This window comes from Columba livia, chromosome 2, assembly GCF_036013475.1.
Source record: "Columba livia isolate bColLiv1 breed racing homer chromosome 2, bColLiv1.pat.W.v2, whole genome shotgun sequence".
NCBI classification, from domain to species: domain Eukaryota; kingdom Metazoa; phylum Chordata; class Aves; order Columbiformes; family Columbidae; genus Columba; species Columba livia.
In genome coordinates this window covers 149805715-149823802 of record NC_088603.1, presented here as the reverse complement: position 1 = coordinate 149823802, position 18088 = coordinate 149805715, and the positions used below count along the sequence as shown (strand labels likewise).

Here is an 18088-nt window from a genome sequence, read left to right as displayed (position 1 = left end):
CAGGCTTTGTGGCTGCTTTCAACATGTGCCTTTTCCTCAGAGAAGTGGGGTCCGAGACAAGCCCTTTCTGTGGAGCTCTGCGTCCCCGCCGAGCTGGACGTGCCGTCACCGCCGCAGTGTCACCGTCTTGCATCAGCCCGACTCATCACACCCGCCTGCTTCCACCGTTGTGCTACAACCGGAGCGGCTTTGGACGCCGTCTGCCCGCTGGGACCCGGCATCCTGCCTGCAGACCTGTCCCTGCCTGACAAAAAGATGTTTAAGGCACCTGTAGCTTATGTCAGTCCTGAAAAATCACATCCGTAACGGAGGCGGTGACCTGTGCGCCGGCCTGGAGGTGAGCGCGAGCGGTCAGCACAGCCTGGGGTTTGGCCAAATAGTTTTACTCGGTTCAGTGAAAAAAAGTGGGGGGTGGGGAAAGAAAGAATGCTTATTCAAGAACCGGTCAGCTAATGAGGGAGTTAGGAAAAACCCTGGATTATGCACACAGTTACCTTTTTTTTTAAAAAAAAAACAGTTACCTTTTTTGTTTACAGTGTTAGCAATTGCAAAATGCTGCAATTCAGTGGATACTTTCCCAGGAGACCAGCTGGCCTTGTGGGCTGTTTCCCCTCTCCCAGCCTCCTCTTCCCAGCCCCTTCCATCTTCCGCTTGTTTTCATAACAATACTGTCAACTACTATTTTTAAGAATTTAAAATACCAAGCCACTTTGTGCACTGCCTTATTTTTCTTCTTTATGCCAGAAAGTCCCCTCCAGAACGATGTTAAATTGCTCCCCGTGGGCTTGGCGTTGCTTTGAAAGGCCGCTGGTGGTGGCCTTCAGTCTGTCTGGTGGCAGTTTCTAACATTTTTGGTTGTTAGATGACTTGTTGCACTTCAAATACTGCAAAATGAAACCTTTGAATATATTTCCATGTTTCTACTGCCATAATGTTGAACTCTTAGCATTGTGACTAATTCCTCTCCCACGTGTGTTTCTTTACAGGCTCATTACTGAGCTGATGTTCATTACCTTAAAATATTTATTTGGTAGAAGAAAGAAAAGATGGAAGAAAGGAATGAAAGCGTGTGTCGCACCTAGTTGATTTGTGTCTTTGGGTGAAAATAAAGGTCAGTGTTGGCAGTAACTCTCCTCTTAGTGATTTTCAGTTTTCCTAAATGAAAGCCAAATAGGGAAAAAACATAACTGAAGTGAGGCCTGTCTTAAGTGACTAACATGGAAGAGGGCCCACAGAACAGCCACTAATAGTGACGTGTTCTGAACCAGAGGAGATGGTACAAATAATCCTGCAGTTTTAAGTGCTTTCAGCCCTGTAGTTTCACCCCAGCAGCCAGAGCCTCCAGGTGACGTCCTGCTGCAAGGGCTCCTGTGCAAGCGTCGCTCCCGCCACCCACAAAGGGCGGGAAGAGCCCACAGACGCCCTGTGGTGGAAGCGGCTCATCTTTTCAGTGACACCACAGAGTTAAAAATGCCATCGCTGACGTATGTTTTATGGTGTTCTTTGCTCTAAACTCACCTCACTAGCAGTGATTTGGGGAAGGGAGCAACTGTGGGCAAAGTCCATTCTGTTTCTGCATTTTGTTTGCGTTTCTTCATCGAGCAGCGCTTTCCCTCTGCTCTGTCTCACTTTCTGCAGGCACTGATACTTGCACAAGGCAAATATGAAGCCATAGAAGCCAAATTTAATAGCAGTTTCCACTGGTCCTTTCCAGCAGTGCAAAAGCTGCATCAGGAATGAGGCACAGGAGAATCGTGGAGGCAGCCTCTCCTTACAGCATCCCTGTGGAAAACGAGAGTGGGGCTGGAAAAGCCCACGAGTTACGAGGGTCACTCAGGGGCAAGCCTGAAGCGCTGGGTATATTTCTTCAACATAGCTTGCTTTTTTTTTTCCCTCTAATTCTTCAGATTTGTTTCTCTCTGTTCCCGCAGGACAGCAATATTGCAGGAAGTCAGCTCAGTTTAATGCATGTTATTACAAGTGAGGTCTATAGCAGCCAAGGTTGTTTAAATGGTGTCCTAGAGGAGCTGCCACCAGTGCCTGCCCAGTCCTGAGAACTACTGGGTCATGAAGTTTTAACCTTTAACGAATCTGCTGTGGTCTCCATGGCCTGGTTTCATCATAAGTAGCAATTAAGCAACAAGTATTAACTGTGGCCAGGGGAAGTTAATGAGTTTTCAGAGACACGCTGAAAAAACGGCATAGAAGGAGGCATACAAACTTCACCACACCTGACAGCGAGTCTGCTGGGGTTTCTTCAGTCAGAGCAGCAGGTCGGAGGTACCACCCTTTATGATGATTTCTGCATCGAGCTGGTACCACAGACCATTAAGCTATAGTCTAGTGCTTCTAATACGTGGCTGAGTGAAGCGGGTCAGACAGGCGACTGGCAGCAGGATGGGAAATGTGCCGCCTTGCACAGGGTGGTCACTGCTTTAGGATTCTCCCCAGCACCTGATCCCCTTCTTTCTGTCTTTTCAGAAAGCTTTTTTTCCTCTTATCAACAGCATTCTGGTCAAACCCAAGGGCATGCTCATTCTGTTCACCATTTTTCTTACTAGACAGAAAATAGTTACAAACCCCATTAATAGCTGAACACATCTGTGCGTAGTGCACCCTTTTGGCAATAAGGACTTTATTGGGTTTTGTGGGGCCTGTGGGGGGAGGATTATGGCCTAGTTAATATGGCTTGCCAGGGGTTTGGAAGGCTGCACTGTTTAAAGCTAGAGCGGGCAAATGAACCATCTTTAGGGGGATGTGTCCTCTCCTGTCTGTCCTAAGGACCCCTGAAAAGCTTTTGGCTTCTGTTACCAACAGAGAATTCTTACTCTTTGATTTCCATGATTCACGACCCTTCACTCCACCCGCTCATTTTTTCGTTTGTTCTAGAAGTGTGGGATGGCTTGATAGTTTACAAAGAAGGTGTTGTTCCATCACTTTACTCTTCTAAGGCAAAAGGCGACTCCCTGGGCGCTGGGCTGAGCGGCTGGTTGGAGTGCTGCAGTGCTGCTGTGCTGTGTCCCCCTCCCTGGTCACCCCTCCCTGCCTGGTTTTGTGCCTGATGCTTTTCTTCTGCTCAGCCGCCGGCCCCTGTGCTTTCATGTTAATTCTGCTCTGGTTTCAACATACTCTTCTCCTTCTGCAGTGCGTGAGGGTGCCGGAGCACTTTTCCCCTTTAGGAGTCATTTTGGTTCCCGCATTTCCCTTTGCTCAGTCCCGGTTTTACCTGCCTCAGGGACAGGTCTGGATTTAGCAAATGGAGCTTCCTCTTGGTCCCATTAGGCGGAACTGGTTTCTCAGCTAGCTTGAGATGGATGGAGGTTCATGCCGGTTCTACCAGCACTTGTTTAAAGATGTACTGAGATAGAGACAAGTATTATTTTTCCAAAATTTGGGTAAGTAGCTTCTGGGAGCTTTGGCTCAGGGGGATGGGCTTTTGCTGCCCTCACTGTGACCACTTACTATTCCGGGAGGATTGCTCTTGAGCTCTACGGTTGCATTTCAGACCATCATCATAAGATTTGCTAGAGCTCATTTGAGCTCCTCAGAGCTTTAACTGCAGCCTTGTGTGCAGTTTGTAGTAGTGATAGCCTCTGTATGCCCCTAGCCATGAAACGTTATTTGTATTACTCTCCTGCCATAGTCGTGGACATTATCCCCGTATGTGTGATACCTTGCAAAGAAGATGAAAGATGGTCTCTACTGTAAAGAACTTGTGATCTAAATAAAAGGCAAGAGGCAAGGACCCAGTGAGACAATGTCAGCAAATAAAGAGCTGCTCCTTTTCATGACCATGTTTAGGGAAGATCGTATGTTAGGACTGTCACAAAAGAAAACTAATCTTCTTCCCTAAAGGTATGAATAATTCACAATGTCTGGAAGAATCCACGTAATGACTCAGGGGCCAGCCGTCCTTTGAGGAATGCTGCCTGTGGGCTGCACTGCCCCACTCGCTGCAGACGGCTCTGCTGCTGCGAGCAGGGAACTGCTCTCTCTATTGCTTTCTTCCAAGGGCAGCTCCTTTCCAGCGTATTTTAATAAAGCTATAAACCATGTGAGAGCTGCATTATTCCTTAGCCGATGTGTGTGAGCAGTGCCTACCAAGACAGGGCCCTAGTTGCCGAGCAAGGTTTCTTGTTTCTACTGTGTGTGCTTGATGAAGCCTTTGTGGTGTTGCCTTCTCCTGGCACAAGAGCAGCCAGGCTGTGGTAAGGACCCATGGAGGCTATCACAATACAAATAATAACATCAGTAATTAAAGTAGCACTGGAGGAGAATTCTTCTGAATTAATTTTGCCTCAAAGTAGACTGGGACGCAGGGAGAAGGGCTGGCGGCTGGGACCAAGACAAGCTCTGTCGGCCACACCGTATTTTCCTGGCCAAATGGCTCAGGCAATAGGGCAGAGTCATGAATTCCTGTGTTGTCTTCACCACCCAGGCTTTCTCTGGGCTCCCCCTGACTGCAAGGTGAAGCCTGCCAACCTGCACCCCGTTCACCGAGGCCGAAGCTCTGTCATGGCACGTCACCACCGGTGTAAGGAGGCATGCTGGTGTGAACAGCCACAACAGCTTTGCTGATGTGCGGGAGCTCGCTCGGCGACCGCAGCCTACTGGAGCCCGTTAGTTTTATTGGTCTGATGTTCATATAGTGAGCCGGTGGCTTAGGTGGGCGGTGGCGTGGGACCTCAGCTGCCTCTAGGAAGAGGTTCAGCTACAGCTTCTTCTTACCCCTGAAGCTGCCTACGCAGAGCAGCTGCAGCGCAGGATCTCACAGGGCTCGTGTATCTGAGCCCCCTCAAAGCCGCCTCTTCCAGGGACGACGTTTTCTCCTGCGTGCAGCCAAGGTTAACAGCACCACAGCAAATCATGCCATGCAGACTGAGGCAAACAGCTTTGCTTAAGCACAGTGGGAATTTGTGTTCTGGCAGCTACACTGATGACTCGGGTCTTAGGGGAGAAATTGAACAAATCTCCGGTGCTGACAAGGCACTGGAATTTCTTAAAGTTGCATTTTTTCATTTCTGTAACTAATACATGAGGAGCCTTTTAAATGTCTGAGGGGAGGCAGGGGAGGGCAGAGCCAGGCAAGGGAGGAAGGGAGAGGAGAGGCAATATTATGCCCGTGACTTATGACTGAAACGATGCAGTCAGCTGCCAGGCCCCCCATGTGGCACTCGGGAATTGCTGCTCTCCTGTCACTGATTTACCAGACAAAGGCATTTTCTGCATTGCAACACAGAGCCTTTGCAGACCACGTTGGTATCCTCCGAGGTGGCGACGGCTGAAACCCCCAGCCCTGAGGACTCCGCAATCCAAGCTGGCAGCCAACCGGCTGCTCTGGGATTTGCCCCCGGGAGCGCCTTGCTCTTTGTGTGTTTTACTTTGAGCTGGGGCCACATTGCGCTTTGATTACTCATGTTGCTTTTTTGGTTTTTCTTCTTTTTGATTTGCTCTTAATCGTCTTGCTGGATTTTCGTGCTTTGCTCGTTCAGCTGATGCGTTGCAGCGTGACTGGCGGTCCTGGAGCGGGAATGGAACACGTGTGTCCGGTGCACGTGAGGAGAAGCGCAGACGCTGTCACTGCTCAGACGCTGCTCGGCTCCGCATCCCGGCTCCTGCGCTCGGCCGCTGTCCCGCAGGAGGAGCCAGATGGTTTTGGTGTGCACAAACAAGCAGCTCTGACTGCGCTCGCCTACCTTGACGCTTGTAACAAGAAGGCTGAATCATGTCAAGTAAACTGCTATTCCCTCCAGACTTACATGCTAAGCAGTTTCCTGTGTTCAGGAGGGCTTGTTTGCCAAACAGCAAACTTAAAGGAAGAGAAACCTCAAACCCCTTTTATTTTCTGAGCAAATCTACCTGCCAAAGTTGAGTTTCTACCCAGGGATTTATGTCAGCTGGTGCTACATCCAGTCATAGCTATGCTGGTATGGAAGGACATTTTGAGCATGTATCCACTTAGAACAAATAAAACAAACCCAGAACCTGTATTTTATATTTCTCTTAGAAGGAAAACTTTAAAATCATTGATATGAGCAGTGCTTTGGCCTGAAAAGCTGTTCTGGTATAGGCAGGTTCATTAGTCCATTTTGCAGGTTAAGGGAGCACAAGGATGACTTTTCAGCCCAGCTTCTCCAAACCTGGATGGTGATCAGATGGGACAAAATCGACCTTCCTGGATGAGTGGGTGGGCAAGGAAGACAAAGGAGACAGCGCTGCAGGGCACTGACAGCTCGGCCTGTGCACGGCAACGGGAGGCAGGGTGTTGTACAGCTGGTGGCTACAGCTCCACTGGTAATGGGAGGATGGGTGTTGTACAGCTGGTGGCTACAGCTTCACCGGCAATGGGAGGATGGGTGTTGTACAGCTGGTGGCTACAGCTTCACCGGCAATGGGAGGATGGGTGTTGTACAGCTGGTGGCTACAGCTCCACTGGCAATGGGAGGATGGGTGTTGTACAGCTGGTGGCTACAGCTCCACTGGTAATGGGAGGATGGGTGTTGTACAGCTGGTGGCTACAGCTCCACCAGCAATGGGAGGATGGGTGTTGTACAGCTGGTGGCTACAGCTTCACCGAGGGGCCCTTAATGACCACTGGTGTCCCCAGGAGTCTGTCTTGACAAAGCTCTCGATCAGTCTTTATCATGTGCCCTTTTCCAACAGCACAGTGTAGGGGCCTTTGGGAAATCCTGTCTTGGAAAGCTTGAGATTTCACAAGTTTCCTCTTCTGCTTTGGGACAGAACCAAAATCCAATGGAACAATCACCGAAATGCACTCCCGCCCGCCCCCGCAACGGCACCGGGCCAAGACACTGACAGAACAACTCTACAACCATGCAGATAATTTATCCAAGCGCGGGACACTTTGGTTCAAGTGATTCTGTGAAGTATTTGCTACAGGATCTTACAACATTTCCATTACAGCGGCTTGTGACCGGACTCCTCGCCACAGCCGGGAGCCCAAGCCCGTTTAACCACCACGGGCACACTCCAGGAACGAGGCGTCCTGGGCAGGGCCCTCCCCGCTCCCGCTCGGCCCGGCGGGCTCGCCCTTGGCCGCCCCGGGGTTCCCGGGCCGCCCCCGTTTCCAGTCAGCGCCCCGGCCTGGCGGGCGGACAGCGCTGCCGCCCCCCTCACACCGCCCGGCCCGCTCTAGCCCGCGCCGCCGCCAACTCGGTGTCCCCGGAGGCTCCCGCCGCCGCCCGCCCTGGACCTCCCGGAGCGGCGGCCCGGCAGGGGGCGCGCTGCCGCCGCGCACACCGCGCACACCGGGCGGAGCGGCGGGATGGAGGCGCTGCCGGGCTGGCAGTTCGAGGAGTCCCTGTTCGCCCCGAGCCGGGAGCGGGGCCCGGGCGGCGGGGACGGGCCGCCCCGCGGCGCCAGACACTGCGAGCCCCGCGTGAGGAGCCGGGGGCGGCGGGGGGCGGCGGGCGGGAGCGGCCCCGGGGCGGCCCGAGCCCCCTGACGGGCCTGTGCTCTGCCCGCAGTGGTTTCACAGCGAGGCGGGCGGCGGGGACGGCGCCGGCGGGGTGACGGGCGGCAAGTTCCGGGCGGACTGGGCCTACCGGCAGCGCGACTTTGAGGTATCTCCAGGCGTCTCGCACGGGCTCGGGCCGGGGAGTTGAGGGGATAGAAGCCGGGGTGATGTGCGGTCCCCGGTGTGCTGGGGCAATGTGTGTGTATAGTGTATACAGTGAGGGAATGCGTGTGTATAGTGTATATAATGAGGGAATGTGTGTGTATAGTGTATATAATGAGGGAATGTGTGTGTATACAGTGTATATAATGAGGGAATGTGTGTATATAAAAGCTTCCCGCTGAGCCACAGCCTGGAGGTGCTGGAGCCTGCGTTGCGGGACGGCTCCTGGTTTGTGCCAAAGGGGTGACAGCCCCTCGGGAGCCGTGCTGGTCTGGGCAAGAACCGGCCTGCTCAGGCTGCCATCGAGTCACGGAATTAATCTCAGAATGGTTGGGGTTGGAAAGGACGTCTGGAGATCATCCAGTCCAACCCACCTGCTAAAGCAGGTTCACCAGAGCACATCACACAGGGATGTGTCCAGGCGGGTTTGAATGTCTCCAGAGAAGGAGACTCCACAGCCTCTCATTGTTTTGGTTGGAAGAAACCCTTAGGATCATTGAGTTGGTGGGCAGTTGTGTCATGGCAAGCTCCCCCAGGTGTATGTCGCCGCTCCAGGAGTCAGCGTGAAATCGGTGTGAACTGGCCACTCCTTTTGCCTTGCCCACTGGATTTGTGGATCTCTTTGCACCTCAGCTGGCACTGACTTCTGCTTTTTAATGTTATTCCAGCACTAATGCTGCTGTGTCTGTACCTGACAGATGCTTTCCAGTCTCAGCTGAGACTCCCTGAAGGGATTCATAAAAGTGTGCTGGGAAGAAAGATGCCTCAGGCTGCGGTCAGCCGTGGCTGCTGACCCTCAGGAAGAGCAGCCTGCTCCTTGCCGTGTGCTGTGGTGCCCTCCTGGGAGAGAATGACACCCCTCAGATCTGCTAGTGGAACAGGCTGTTGCTTCCAAACCCTTTCGTGTCGCAGGGACCCAAGTTAAAAATGTCCAGAAAGGCGGCCTCTGCGCCCGGCGCTGATCCAGATCCGGCTTGTGCATCTGAGAGGTTCCGCAGTGAACAGAGCTGGTGTTTGTGTTCATGGAAGTCATAGCCAGATTCAAGCATGGGGGTTTATCTGCTCCTGGGGATAATTCCTTGTCCCATACAGGCTGTCACATCGCTGGCAACCACCTGGCTGCCACTCACCTTTCTTGGAGCTCCCCCCGCTGCCAGGTGAAAGCTGAGTGTAGCTGTTGGGCTCCTGACTGGTGGTTTATGAGCTTCATTGCTGATTGTCCCACCGCTCTGCTGCCTCCCCCTGCTCTGGATGTCTGGTTGTGCCTTTGGGTGTATTTATGTTCCCGGTTTTTGTTCCTGCTGGCTGTAGTCCTACACCCTGTCCTCACTGCCTACTTTCTGAGCCACATTCACAGAATCACAGAATGTCAGGGATTGGAAGGGACCTCAAAAGATCATCTAGTCCAATCCCCCTGCTGGAGCAGGAACACCCAGATGAGGTTACACAGGAAGGTGTCCAGGCGGGTTTGAATGTCTCCAGAGAAGGAGACTCCACAACCTCCCTGGGCAGCCTGTTCCAGTGTCTGTGAAGAATTTTCTTCTCATCTTTAAGTGGAACCTCTTGTGTTCCAGTTTGTACCCATTACTACTTGTCCTATCATTGTTTGTCACCAAGAAGAGCCTGGCTCCATCCTCATGACACTCACCCTTTACATATTTATAAACATTCATGAGGTCCCTCTCCTGCCTCTAAAGCCTTAGTTGCAGGATCCAGTCTTTTGTTACCTTGTTTGGTGGTTGAATCAGCCACTTCTGCCCTTGTTTCAACTGTAATAGCTTATTGTTCTAGGCTATGGTTTTGCATTACAGGCTCCCTGATTGCAAAGCCCTCAGGCCAACTTCTGACTCCACTCCTTTTGCCTTGCCCACTGGATTTGTGGATCTCTTTGCACCTCAGCTGGCACTGACTTCTGCTTTTTAATGTTATTCCAGCGCTAATGCTGCTTTGTGTGTACCTGACAGATGCTTTCCAGTCTCAGCTGAGACTCCCTGAAGGGATTCATAGAAGTGTGCTGGGAAGAAAGATGCCTCAGGCTGCGGTCAGCCGTGGCTGCTGACCCTCAGGAAGAGCAGCCTGCTCCTTGCCGTGTGCTGTGCTGCCCTCCTGGGAGAGAATGACACCCCTCAGATCTGCTAGTGGAACAGGCTGTTGCTTCCAAACCCTTTCGTGTCGCAGGGACCCAAGTTAAAAATGTCCAGTCTTCAGTCTTACTGCTAACCTGGATCACTGTAACGGAACCAGAAGCAGAACTAGACTGTACATAAAATTACAGATTTTGGTGCTGACGGTAGAAAAGGGGCTGGAAATAAGTAAATGGGGGTGGTACTTTCTTCACTTGTTGTGAATACTTTTTTACGTCAGCCTAGGCCAATGGATAGGAAATGCCAGGGGCAGCAGTGATATAAGCTGTGCCCATTTCTAGGATGCAGATGACTATAATCTGCTTCAGATTCATGATGCCTGTTCCTTGCCAGGCCATATCTCTTTGTCAAATAATAAGGCAAACAGGGGTGTCCTGGAACCCTCCTCTGATCTGTTTCCACCAGCGGCTGCTGCGCTCGCTGGGCAGAGGGGAGCTCCCTCTTGCGTGAGAAGGAATGCGAACTTAACAGCAGGGAAGAAAAATATTTCAGCCATTTTGCTAGGAACTATTTAGGGCATATTGCCTGGAAGCTCTTTCTGTTAGAACCATTCAAGTTTGCAAGGAAAAATTAAATATTCATTTTTAGAGATGGGCGGATGAGCACTGTTCTTTAGTCTTCTGGTCTGAGCACTCGGAGGCGGAGAAAACAAAATTCAGGTCTTAGCTTCACTGAATACTTAATGTATTTAAATTATAATTGGAATGCTGGTGAGTGCCTTGAGCATTAAGCTGCAGAAGTATTGCTCATTCTTGTCTTTTTCCTTAGCTCAATTAATACTTAATTATTTCTTGCAAATTAGAACCACCCCACAGGAATGATGGAGATTCACCTTCCTTGCGGTATTCTCTGACTTGCTGATTTCTCATGTCAGGTGAGGTTCTTGCAGGTTCAAACCCTCCTGTGAAACATGTCACAGGTTTTAAACAAGGTCCCCCAAATTTAGGATGAGTGCTCTGATCATTGAATTGGTAGCAGTGGGAGAGATGCTTTGTGCCATTTATTGCCCAGGTTGGTAGATGATCCCTTCTGGATCAGGCCTCGTTGGGTAGGGGTGGACAGATGTGTGGTGAATCCTGCCCGAGCTTAAACACGAGTTAGGACTGAGGTTGCTCGTCACCATCTGGACTTGCCTGTGTAGTACTGGAGCCCTTGTGTGCTGCCGAAGTCTGAGTCTGGAGAAATGAAAATGTGGACTTCAGCTCCTGAATTCCCTTTGTCACTCTAGTCGTGAACAGAACATACTGTCATGCTTGCCTTGAAATGAAAATCTCTCACTGTTTTGTTTGTTTTTTCTTTTTGTCAATGCTACTAGAAAGCCCTGTGCGAATACTCCAACTGCTTACTGCTCTTACCTCCCAGTAACATTGCAATGAGACGGGATGTCCAGGAGGGCCAGGCTCGCTGTCTGTCTCGTCTGGGAAGGCACAAAGAGGCCCTGGATATCGCAGAAAAAATGGTAAATAATGCAAAAATCTTTATTTTAGGTTTTAGACATGAAAATATTGCCAGTATTTTTTTTTTTTATATGGGCATTTTCTGGAAAAATAATCTTCATGTATATAATCCTTCAGGATGTTCAGTGCTCACAGTATTTGGTAAACAGAGGGTAACTGTCACTGCAGATATAATCACTCTTTAGAAATCAGAACACCCTGTACCACAATGAGCTCCCTGTGCAGGGAGGCTGGTAGTCCTGGAAGGGACTAAATATCATGCTCTGCCAGGCAGAATTAATGTAATGTAATAGGAATTATAAGAAAGGGGATAAATGAGTGCTTAAATCTTTCCACTGTAAAAGTGACGGTTCAAAACTCCCTTTTATTTCCATCTACTTGCTGCCAACCTGCCACCAAGAAGAGTATCTAACCACTAATTGAGTTTTTCCCATAAAGGAAAAAGTCCAGAGGCTCTGAAGTCTGCTAGAATTTTACTGTTGCTCTTTATTTTAGATAAAAGGTGTTTATACTACAGAAGAACAGCAGCTGTATAAAAATCTGAAGGCAAATAAACAAATAACAGCATTCAGGGCCTTCTTGCCTTTCAGACTGGGACAAGACATCTAGAAGGAATGCTGTCAGCTTGATCTTGCATCATCTGTATTATGTTGTATTATTTAAAATTAAGAGCACAGTTTTGTACAATTTAAAAATTACTTTTAGTGATATTTGTGTGTCGTTATTCAGGGAAAAATATTCTCAGGCTCTGAAGGGTGATTCTGTTCTGCTCCTATTTTTAATCTATTCTCTTTTGTTTCTAGAGAAACGGCGCTACTAACACAGATCACTTAACGACGGTTCTCAACCTGCAGTTTGCCATTTACCAGGGTCTGGAAAACGTAGAAAAAAAGATCACGTGTCTGCAGCAACTGATCTGTTTACATCCTTTCAACCCTTGGTACTGGAAATTACTTGCTGAAGCTTATGTGAGCCTTTTACAGAGTTTGTCTCCACTAGCTCCTCCAGAAACAAATCTGAATCAGTCTGAAGAGGTTAGTGTAAGTGATAGTAGCTTTGAAACATCAACTGGAAGAGAGATTAATTTGCAGCCTCACAGATCAGAGAGCCAGCAAGAAGGCACTTGGTCCAGCCTTGCTACAGACACAAAGAGGGAGGATGCAGTGACTTGTGCGGGCAGCCGAGCTGTGCAGGAATCCCTCAGCACCTCGGAAGAAGCGGAAAGGACAGATGGAGGGAAACGCGCAGCCTCCAAGCCCTGGGAGCAGAACGTGTTGCAGGAGGTTGGGGTAAAGGCGTGTGCCTCATTCATTAGAGCAAGGTAACTAAATGTATTCTTAGAATAATGTTAACTTCTCCCAGTCGAGAACAATTTAAAGCATACTTTTCCCAGCCTTACTATTTTCAGCTTACATTTTCAATTTAAATATTTGTTTCAGTGTTGGCAACACTAACTTAGAAGCACCCTGCTGTTGCTTCAGATGGAAAAAGCAAAATCCACTGGCGTGGTCACTGTGAACAACCTAAATCTGAGTGTACAGAGTAAACCAGTGTCCTGCGCAGTTGAGAAGCATTTTTTAATGACCTTATGATATGAAACTTTACAAGTAATGGCTGTTTGCTGGTGTGGTATTACAGATGCAGGGGCAGAAGTGCCCCAAAGGGAAGGCCAGCCGGTCTTTCTTCTGCACATGCCACCTGGCTTATTTGCTCAAAGCCTCATGCTTGAGCAAAAATGTATTTTATAATAATACCCCAATTTACATAATGGATGAGGTCGAAAAATGAACTTTGTGACAGCTGGTTGACAGGGCTGCATTAAAATGCTCTTTCCTTTTCTCTCTTCCTAAAACTCTTGCACACAACAAAAATCCCTAAAACATAATCTTTCAAAGAGATAATTAGGAACTGTTTTTGTTAAAATAGTCTTGGATTTTTTCCCTTGTTGCCTCTCAGTAGCGTATTAGTCACCAAACGTATTTAAAGCCATTTTAGGAACTTCCAAAAATGTTCAGAGAACACTTCATAACTGTCTTGTTAGGGCAAGATTTAAGAAATGTAAAAAAAGATATAGTAGCTTTTAACTGTAATCACACTAAGAGGTGATGACTTTAATTGCTACTTGGGAGAAGTTAATAGATGTAGTATTGTTAAATAATAATATTAAAGCCACATTCATATTAAGAGAATTTGTGTTGCTTGTTTTGGTGTGTATGGTTCAGCACAGAGACAATTATAAATGGTGAGGTTTCCTTGCTTGGCTGAACAGTTTCACAAAGTGTTATTTTGGTCTGTATTTTCAGATATGCTTGTCCAGGATAAGCTTCTTCCCTGCCCAGGGCTTATGCATTGAATAGGTTGTCTAACATTTTCAGGTCTTTTGGATTTTGAGTGAGATGCAGATGTTGCATAAACATATGTGCAGGGTAAACTGCACCTGGAAAAGGGATGTTACCTCCTTGTGTAGGAAATAAGGTTCTGTGTGGAAGCATCATGAATAATTGACTTTTCTAGTTCGTTTTTGTTTTTAAAAAAAGGAGAAATGGTTTTGTTTAATTTTCGTTCTTTCTTACGTTATGTTGATGCAAAATTCGAAACAAAACTCTTTACAAATTAAAAATCATTTCTATTTTGCTTTGAATTTCCCAGTAAAAACTTCTCTGAATTTGCAAATAGTTTGTTGGCTCAGACTTGTAAATTGTGATGTTTATAATGCTCAAATGAAAACTTTCACCTAAGATCTTAAGTCTTCTCTTCATAAAAATATACACCTTCCTTGTAACACCTGCTTCATTTAGCTTTGGTAAATGCGATAAAAGCTTGAATTAACATGTTTTACAGACCTTGTGTGAGGAGGGCTCTGGAAAGTGCTCTCTGGTGGAGCAGCTGGTGATGGGTCCCTCTGTGACATGAAGCCACGTTGTGAGCACAGCATCTCCCTTTCACCCCATCGTGGTGGTGACTTCTGGGGCACTGACTGGAACCTCAAACTGTGATGAAAGATTTTAGAAAATATCCCAGGGTTGGCCTGTATGTGGAGGATGTTTGACACTTGTCCAGGCTCCCCAAAGTTCTAACTTTTCAGGTGACAATCACTACCGGAGGCAGCGATGCGCTGCTGTCCTGTCCGGCCTTCCCAAGGGTGTGGGACACCTGAGGTCCTGCGATTAATGCTCACAGATCTGAGCTTCACTTTTGAACTGTGACATGAATACACAAGGAGAAAAGCGTTTGTGCAAAGCAACCGGAGATACTCGGCATGTTGTTTTTCAGAAGTACTCCTCTGAACGTTTGAACATTTGTCGTATCACAGGTATACCATACACATAGTAGATTGATCCGGATATATTTGTTTCTTTGAAGTTTTTTGCAGTTGGCAAAAGTCAGGAAGAAGAGCTGTTTTTAAAGTATTATATTTTGTTTGGGTTCAGGTCTGCTGGCTTACTCTTTTGCCAGCTGTGCCTTTTTTAACTGCCTTTTTCATTTCAGGCTTCTACTTCAGCTCACCCAGTTGCAACAGTCGTCCTTTGTGCTACAGAGCAACATAAAAGGTCAAAAAGAAATTGATGACCAAGTGGCCAGGCTTGGTTTCAGTGACAGCTCCTTGCTGTTGATGACCAAGGTGAGGGGATGTTTCATTCCGTGCAGGTTCTTGGGGGCTGGTTGAGGTACCTAAGCCGGTTCAAGCACAAAGTCCTGTAAGCGTGACACTCCCCTGAACTAATTAGCTATGCCAGGATGCAAGGTAAATTAGCTGGGGTGGGTTGCCCTGGTAGCGTGTTATGTGGAACTGCCAGTGATAACCCATGGAGCACTGCCGTGTGTCATGCAGCTGGATCTCTGTTCTGCCGAGATCCTCCTTTTGGGAACGTTCAGGATTGTTAAATTTCTCACTGGAGTTGCATTTGCAGCTGCGTCATTGCTCTGCGTTTCCGGGGGTGCAGCTTTTATCTCAGGAATTTCACATGCCACAAAGCGATCACAAGTATGAAGTGGGAGTGGAGATTACTTTGATGGCCACAGTAGTATTGAACACTTCCAGGAGTGTACGAAACATATTCAGAAAGAGTCAGAGACATCCTTTTACGTGATTTCTTCATTCTGTTTGATGTAATGGTTTCTAGTTTTAAAGAAATACAAAGGAGGATAATAACATTGCACGGCTTTATTAATAGAGATTTAACATTTTTGGTGCTATTTGTAGAGTTTCTGACTTCTAAGGCACAAAAGGAAGCCAGCGAGATTCTGCCTTTGCCGTCAGTGTTACAGATTTAAGTGAGCAGCAGCTGAGCCATTGCCGGGCTGGCAGCTTGTGGGATTCCCTCCGTCAGAGGGCAGTAGCACGCAGACTATCTGGGGTTTTGAAAAGTTTGGGAGAAGAAACTTCTCTCCTTGCTTCCCTTGGTCCGACACCCCTCAGGAGGAGATCAGAGTGTCGGTGCTGTCTCCAGGTGAGCACTGAATACAGAATTGGTGTTGCTGCTACTCAGAGAGTAAAAATCCCCCTGTATGAGCATAGCCAGAAGTTCGACAGGATTGCGTGGCCGTGCAGCTTGGGCTCTCAGTTCCTCGTGTTTATTGCAGAACGCAGCAGGCAGACAACTTGGTCGTGACTTGGAAGCTTCTCCTGGGTGGCATGTGGTTCATGTATCAAGGGCTTTTCTTGTAAAGATCTGCTGTTCATGTCTTATTTGCTGTTTGGTCTGCAAGTTATTTTCTTGTCTTCCATCTTATTTCTTACTCTCTTTGCAGGTTATGGGGCAGGATCTTATACCAGAAAAACTAAAAGAGGAATTTCAGAGTGAGGTGAAATGCATAGGCCCTGCAGCACTGTCATCATTGGTAACTGCGTCAGCCACAGAATTTGAAATCAAATGGTTCGGTAATCTCCAGGATGATTTATGTCACTTTGACAGTCAATTTTATTCAAATGTAGATCTCCCACCGTCAGTAACTTAAAGGTTTTGTTGTATTTATTTTTGTATCTCCAAATGATTATGGAACGACGTATGCAATAAAGTTCATATTACATTTTTTAAGAATTCTTATTGCGTATCTTCTTAGCATATACATGAATCTCTGCATTTAAACTCTTAACATCTCATTCTTTGCTGGGTGTTTGTCTCTTCTCCCAAGTAACAAGCAATAGGACAAGAGGAAATGGCCTCAAGTTGCACTGGGGTGGGGGCTAGATTGGATATTAGGAAAAAATTATTCCCAGAAAGGGTTGTCAGGTGTTGGAACAGGCTGCCCAGGGCAGTGCTGGAGTCACCATCCCTGGAGGGGTTTAGAAGGCGTTTAGATGAGGTTCTTAGGGACACAGTTTAGTGGTGGACTTGGCGGTGTTAATGGTTGGACTCGATGATCTTAAAGGTCATTTCCAGCCTAACGATTCTATGATTTTCTTTGTTCACTGGTTTGTTTGTATTTAAAATAATAAGGAATCCAGTATAAATTCAAGCTTTCAGTTCAGCTCTCAGAGGTAGCTTTCCTTCGTAAGCCTCAGCATGCCATGCTTGAAGCACCCGTGATTTCTTGGTGCCTGTCATGCTGGTGGAATGGAAGGCTTCTTTTATCATGTCCAGTTTAAAAGTTCCTTGGTTATCAAATTCTACGTTGTTGCATTTAGAGCCATGAAATTAGCCATTTTCTTAATTCATTTTTTAATACTTCTTAATTAATGGACGTTATAGTGATTTCCTGTTCAGAGCTGGATAGCTAGAAATCTAAAATGTATTTACGGTGAGAAACTGTCAACAAGAATAATCCCATACATTTTAGGAAAGAAATCTAAGTGGTAAATACTTAGCTTAGAACTGGAAAGAGATTTTCTTTCTTCAAAATGAAGCGTGTTTTTGCAGGTGTAGAGCTAACTATAGTCTTCAGTGTGCTTAGATGAGGGAGGAGAAGAGCTGTCAAGGGTGTTTATATGTACTGAAGAGTGTTTAGTCAGATCGTATCCTTTGTAAAACCCTGCAAGGAAGATGCTCTTTGCTGTGAAAACTGGCAGCGCTGTTTCTGCATCACACAGCTCCGTGTGTTACACTTTCAGCTGATAATGACACCGCTTTGCTTTACTTTCTGAAGCGTCGGTGCTACGTGCTTTGGGTTTCCACAGAAAAAGGCCGAGATTACCCCGTAGTTTCTTTTGATTGGAAGAATTTACATTTGAGGCAAACAAGGTGTCCTCTTCCTCTGTCTTTTAAACTGAGACACTTAAATTCTTTGTAGTTTTCTGTAAAAGTGTTCTTTAAAGGATACAGTTTAAAACCAGGAATCTCTTAGATAATTTGCTGTGCCTTTTCTTCATGTTTTCCCACGTTTTCTTTCTGAAGTATTAGAGAGTGCTGAAACCTTAAATAACTCACAGTTGAATGGTAATTCACGACTTGCGAACACACCTTTTCTCTGCTACTTTGAAGTGAATTTTAAAGCTTTAAGGTATTAGTTAGGGAACCTGACACTAACCCTTGGTATGGTCTGGCTCTCTGCTAAGTTGACTGTGCAATCTCTCCGGAAAAATGGAATATCGCCTTCAGCCATGTCAAATTATCTTTGATCATTTGGTGACTTAACGTGATTAAATGACATCCTGGTCAGCTCGTTACGAAAGATGATGACTTGGCAAGGACACTTGGGGAAGCATTCACGCACTCATTATGTGTTACAGAATATTTGGTTTAGTCACGCTTGTGCTTCGCTAGGTGGGAATTTTTGTGTGCATGTGTAGAGCATGATATTGGGATGACCACGAACCCCGCCTGAAGGACTAACTGCTGTCATAAGTTTTCAGTAGGGACTGTCCATAACGCGCTGCAGATTAATTACCATGCAGACATGAGCAGAGG

The 18088-nt window shown here is 47.3% G+C and overlaps 2 protein-coding genes across 6 annotated transcripts in view; both read left to right on the top strand.

Moving 5' to 3' along the window:
• ZHX1 (zinc fingers and homeoboxes 1) overlaps nucleotides 1-5990 on the top strand; it is a 37662-nt gene extending 31672 nt beyond the window's left edge. Inside the window, exons 4-6 of one of the 4 annotated variants that reach the window (XR_010470784.1) lie at nucleotides 41-337; nucleotides 987-1111; nucleotides 5493-5990. The gene's annotated coding sequence lies outside the window, so the exon portion shown is untranslated. Of the gene's footprint in view, nucleotides 1-40; nucleotides 338-986 lie in introns of all 4 variants that reach the window. The other 3 variants (XR_010470782.1, XR_010470783.1, XR_010470781.1) reach the window with 3 other exon arrangements.
• Nucleotides 5991-7151: 1161 nt separating this feature from the next.
• C2H8orf76 (chromosome 2 C8orf76 homolog) lies at nucleotides 7152-16282 on the top strand. Of its 2 annotated transcripts, XR_010470785.1 has the most exons (7): nucleotides 7152-7399; nucleotides 7488-7583; nucleotides 11099-11242; nucleotides 12044-12561; nucleotides 14730-14862; nucleotides 15445-15691; nucleotides 15993-16212. XR_010470785.1 is itself a non-coding variant. In XM_065054361.1 (6 exons), the coding sequence occupies exons 1-6, from the start codon at nucleotides 7286-7288 to the stop codon at nucleotides 16197-16199; spliced, it is 1212 nt and encodes a 403-aa protein (XP_064910433.1). In that variant the 5' UTR covers nucleotides 7193-7285; the 3' UTR covers nucleotides 16200-16282. The 2 variants fall into 2 exon arrangements, 1 of the variants encoding a protein (XP_064910433.1); XM_065054361.1 differs by lacking the exon at nucleotides 15445-15691 and having other exon boundaries at nucleotides 7193-7399; nucleotides 15993-16282.
• Nucleotides 16283-18088: the final 1806 nt, after the last annotated feature.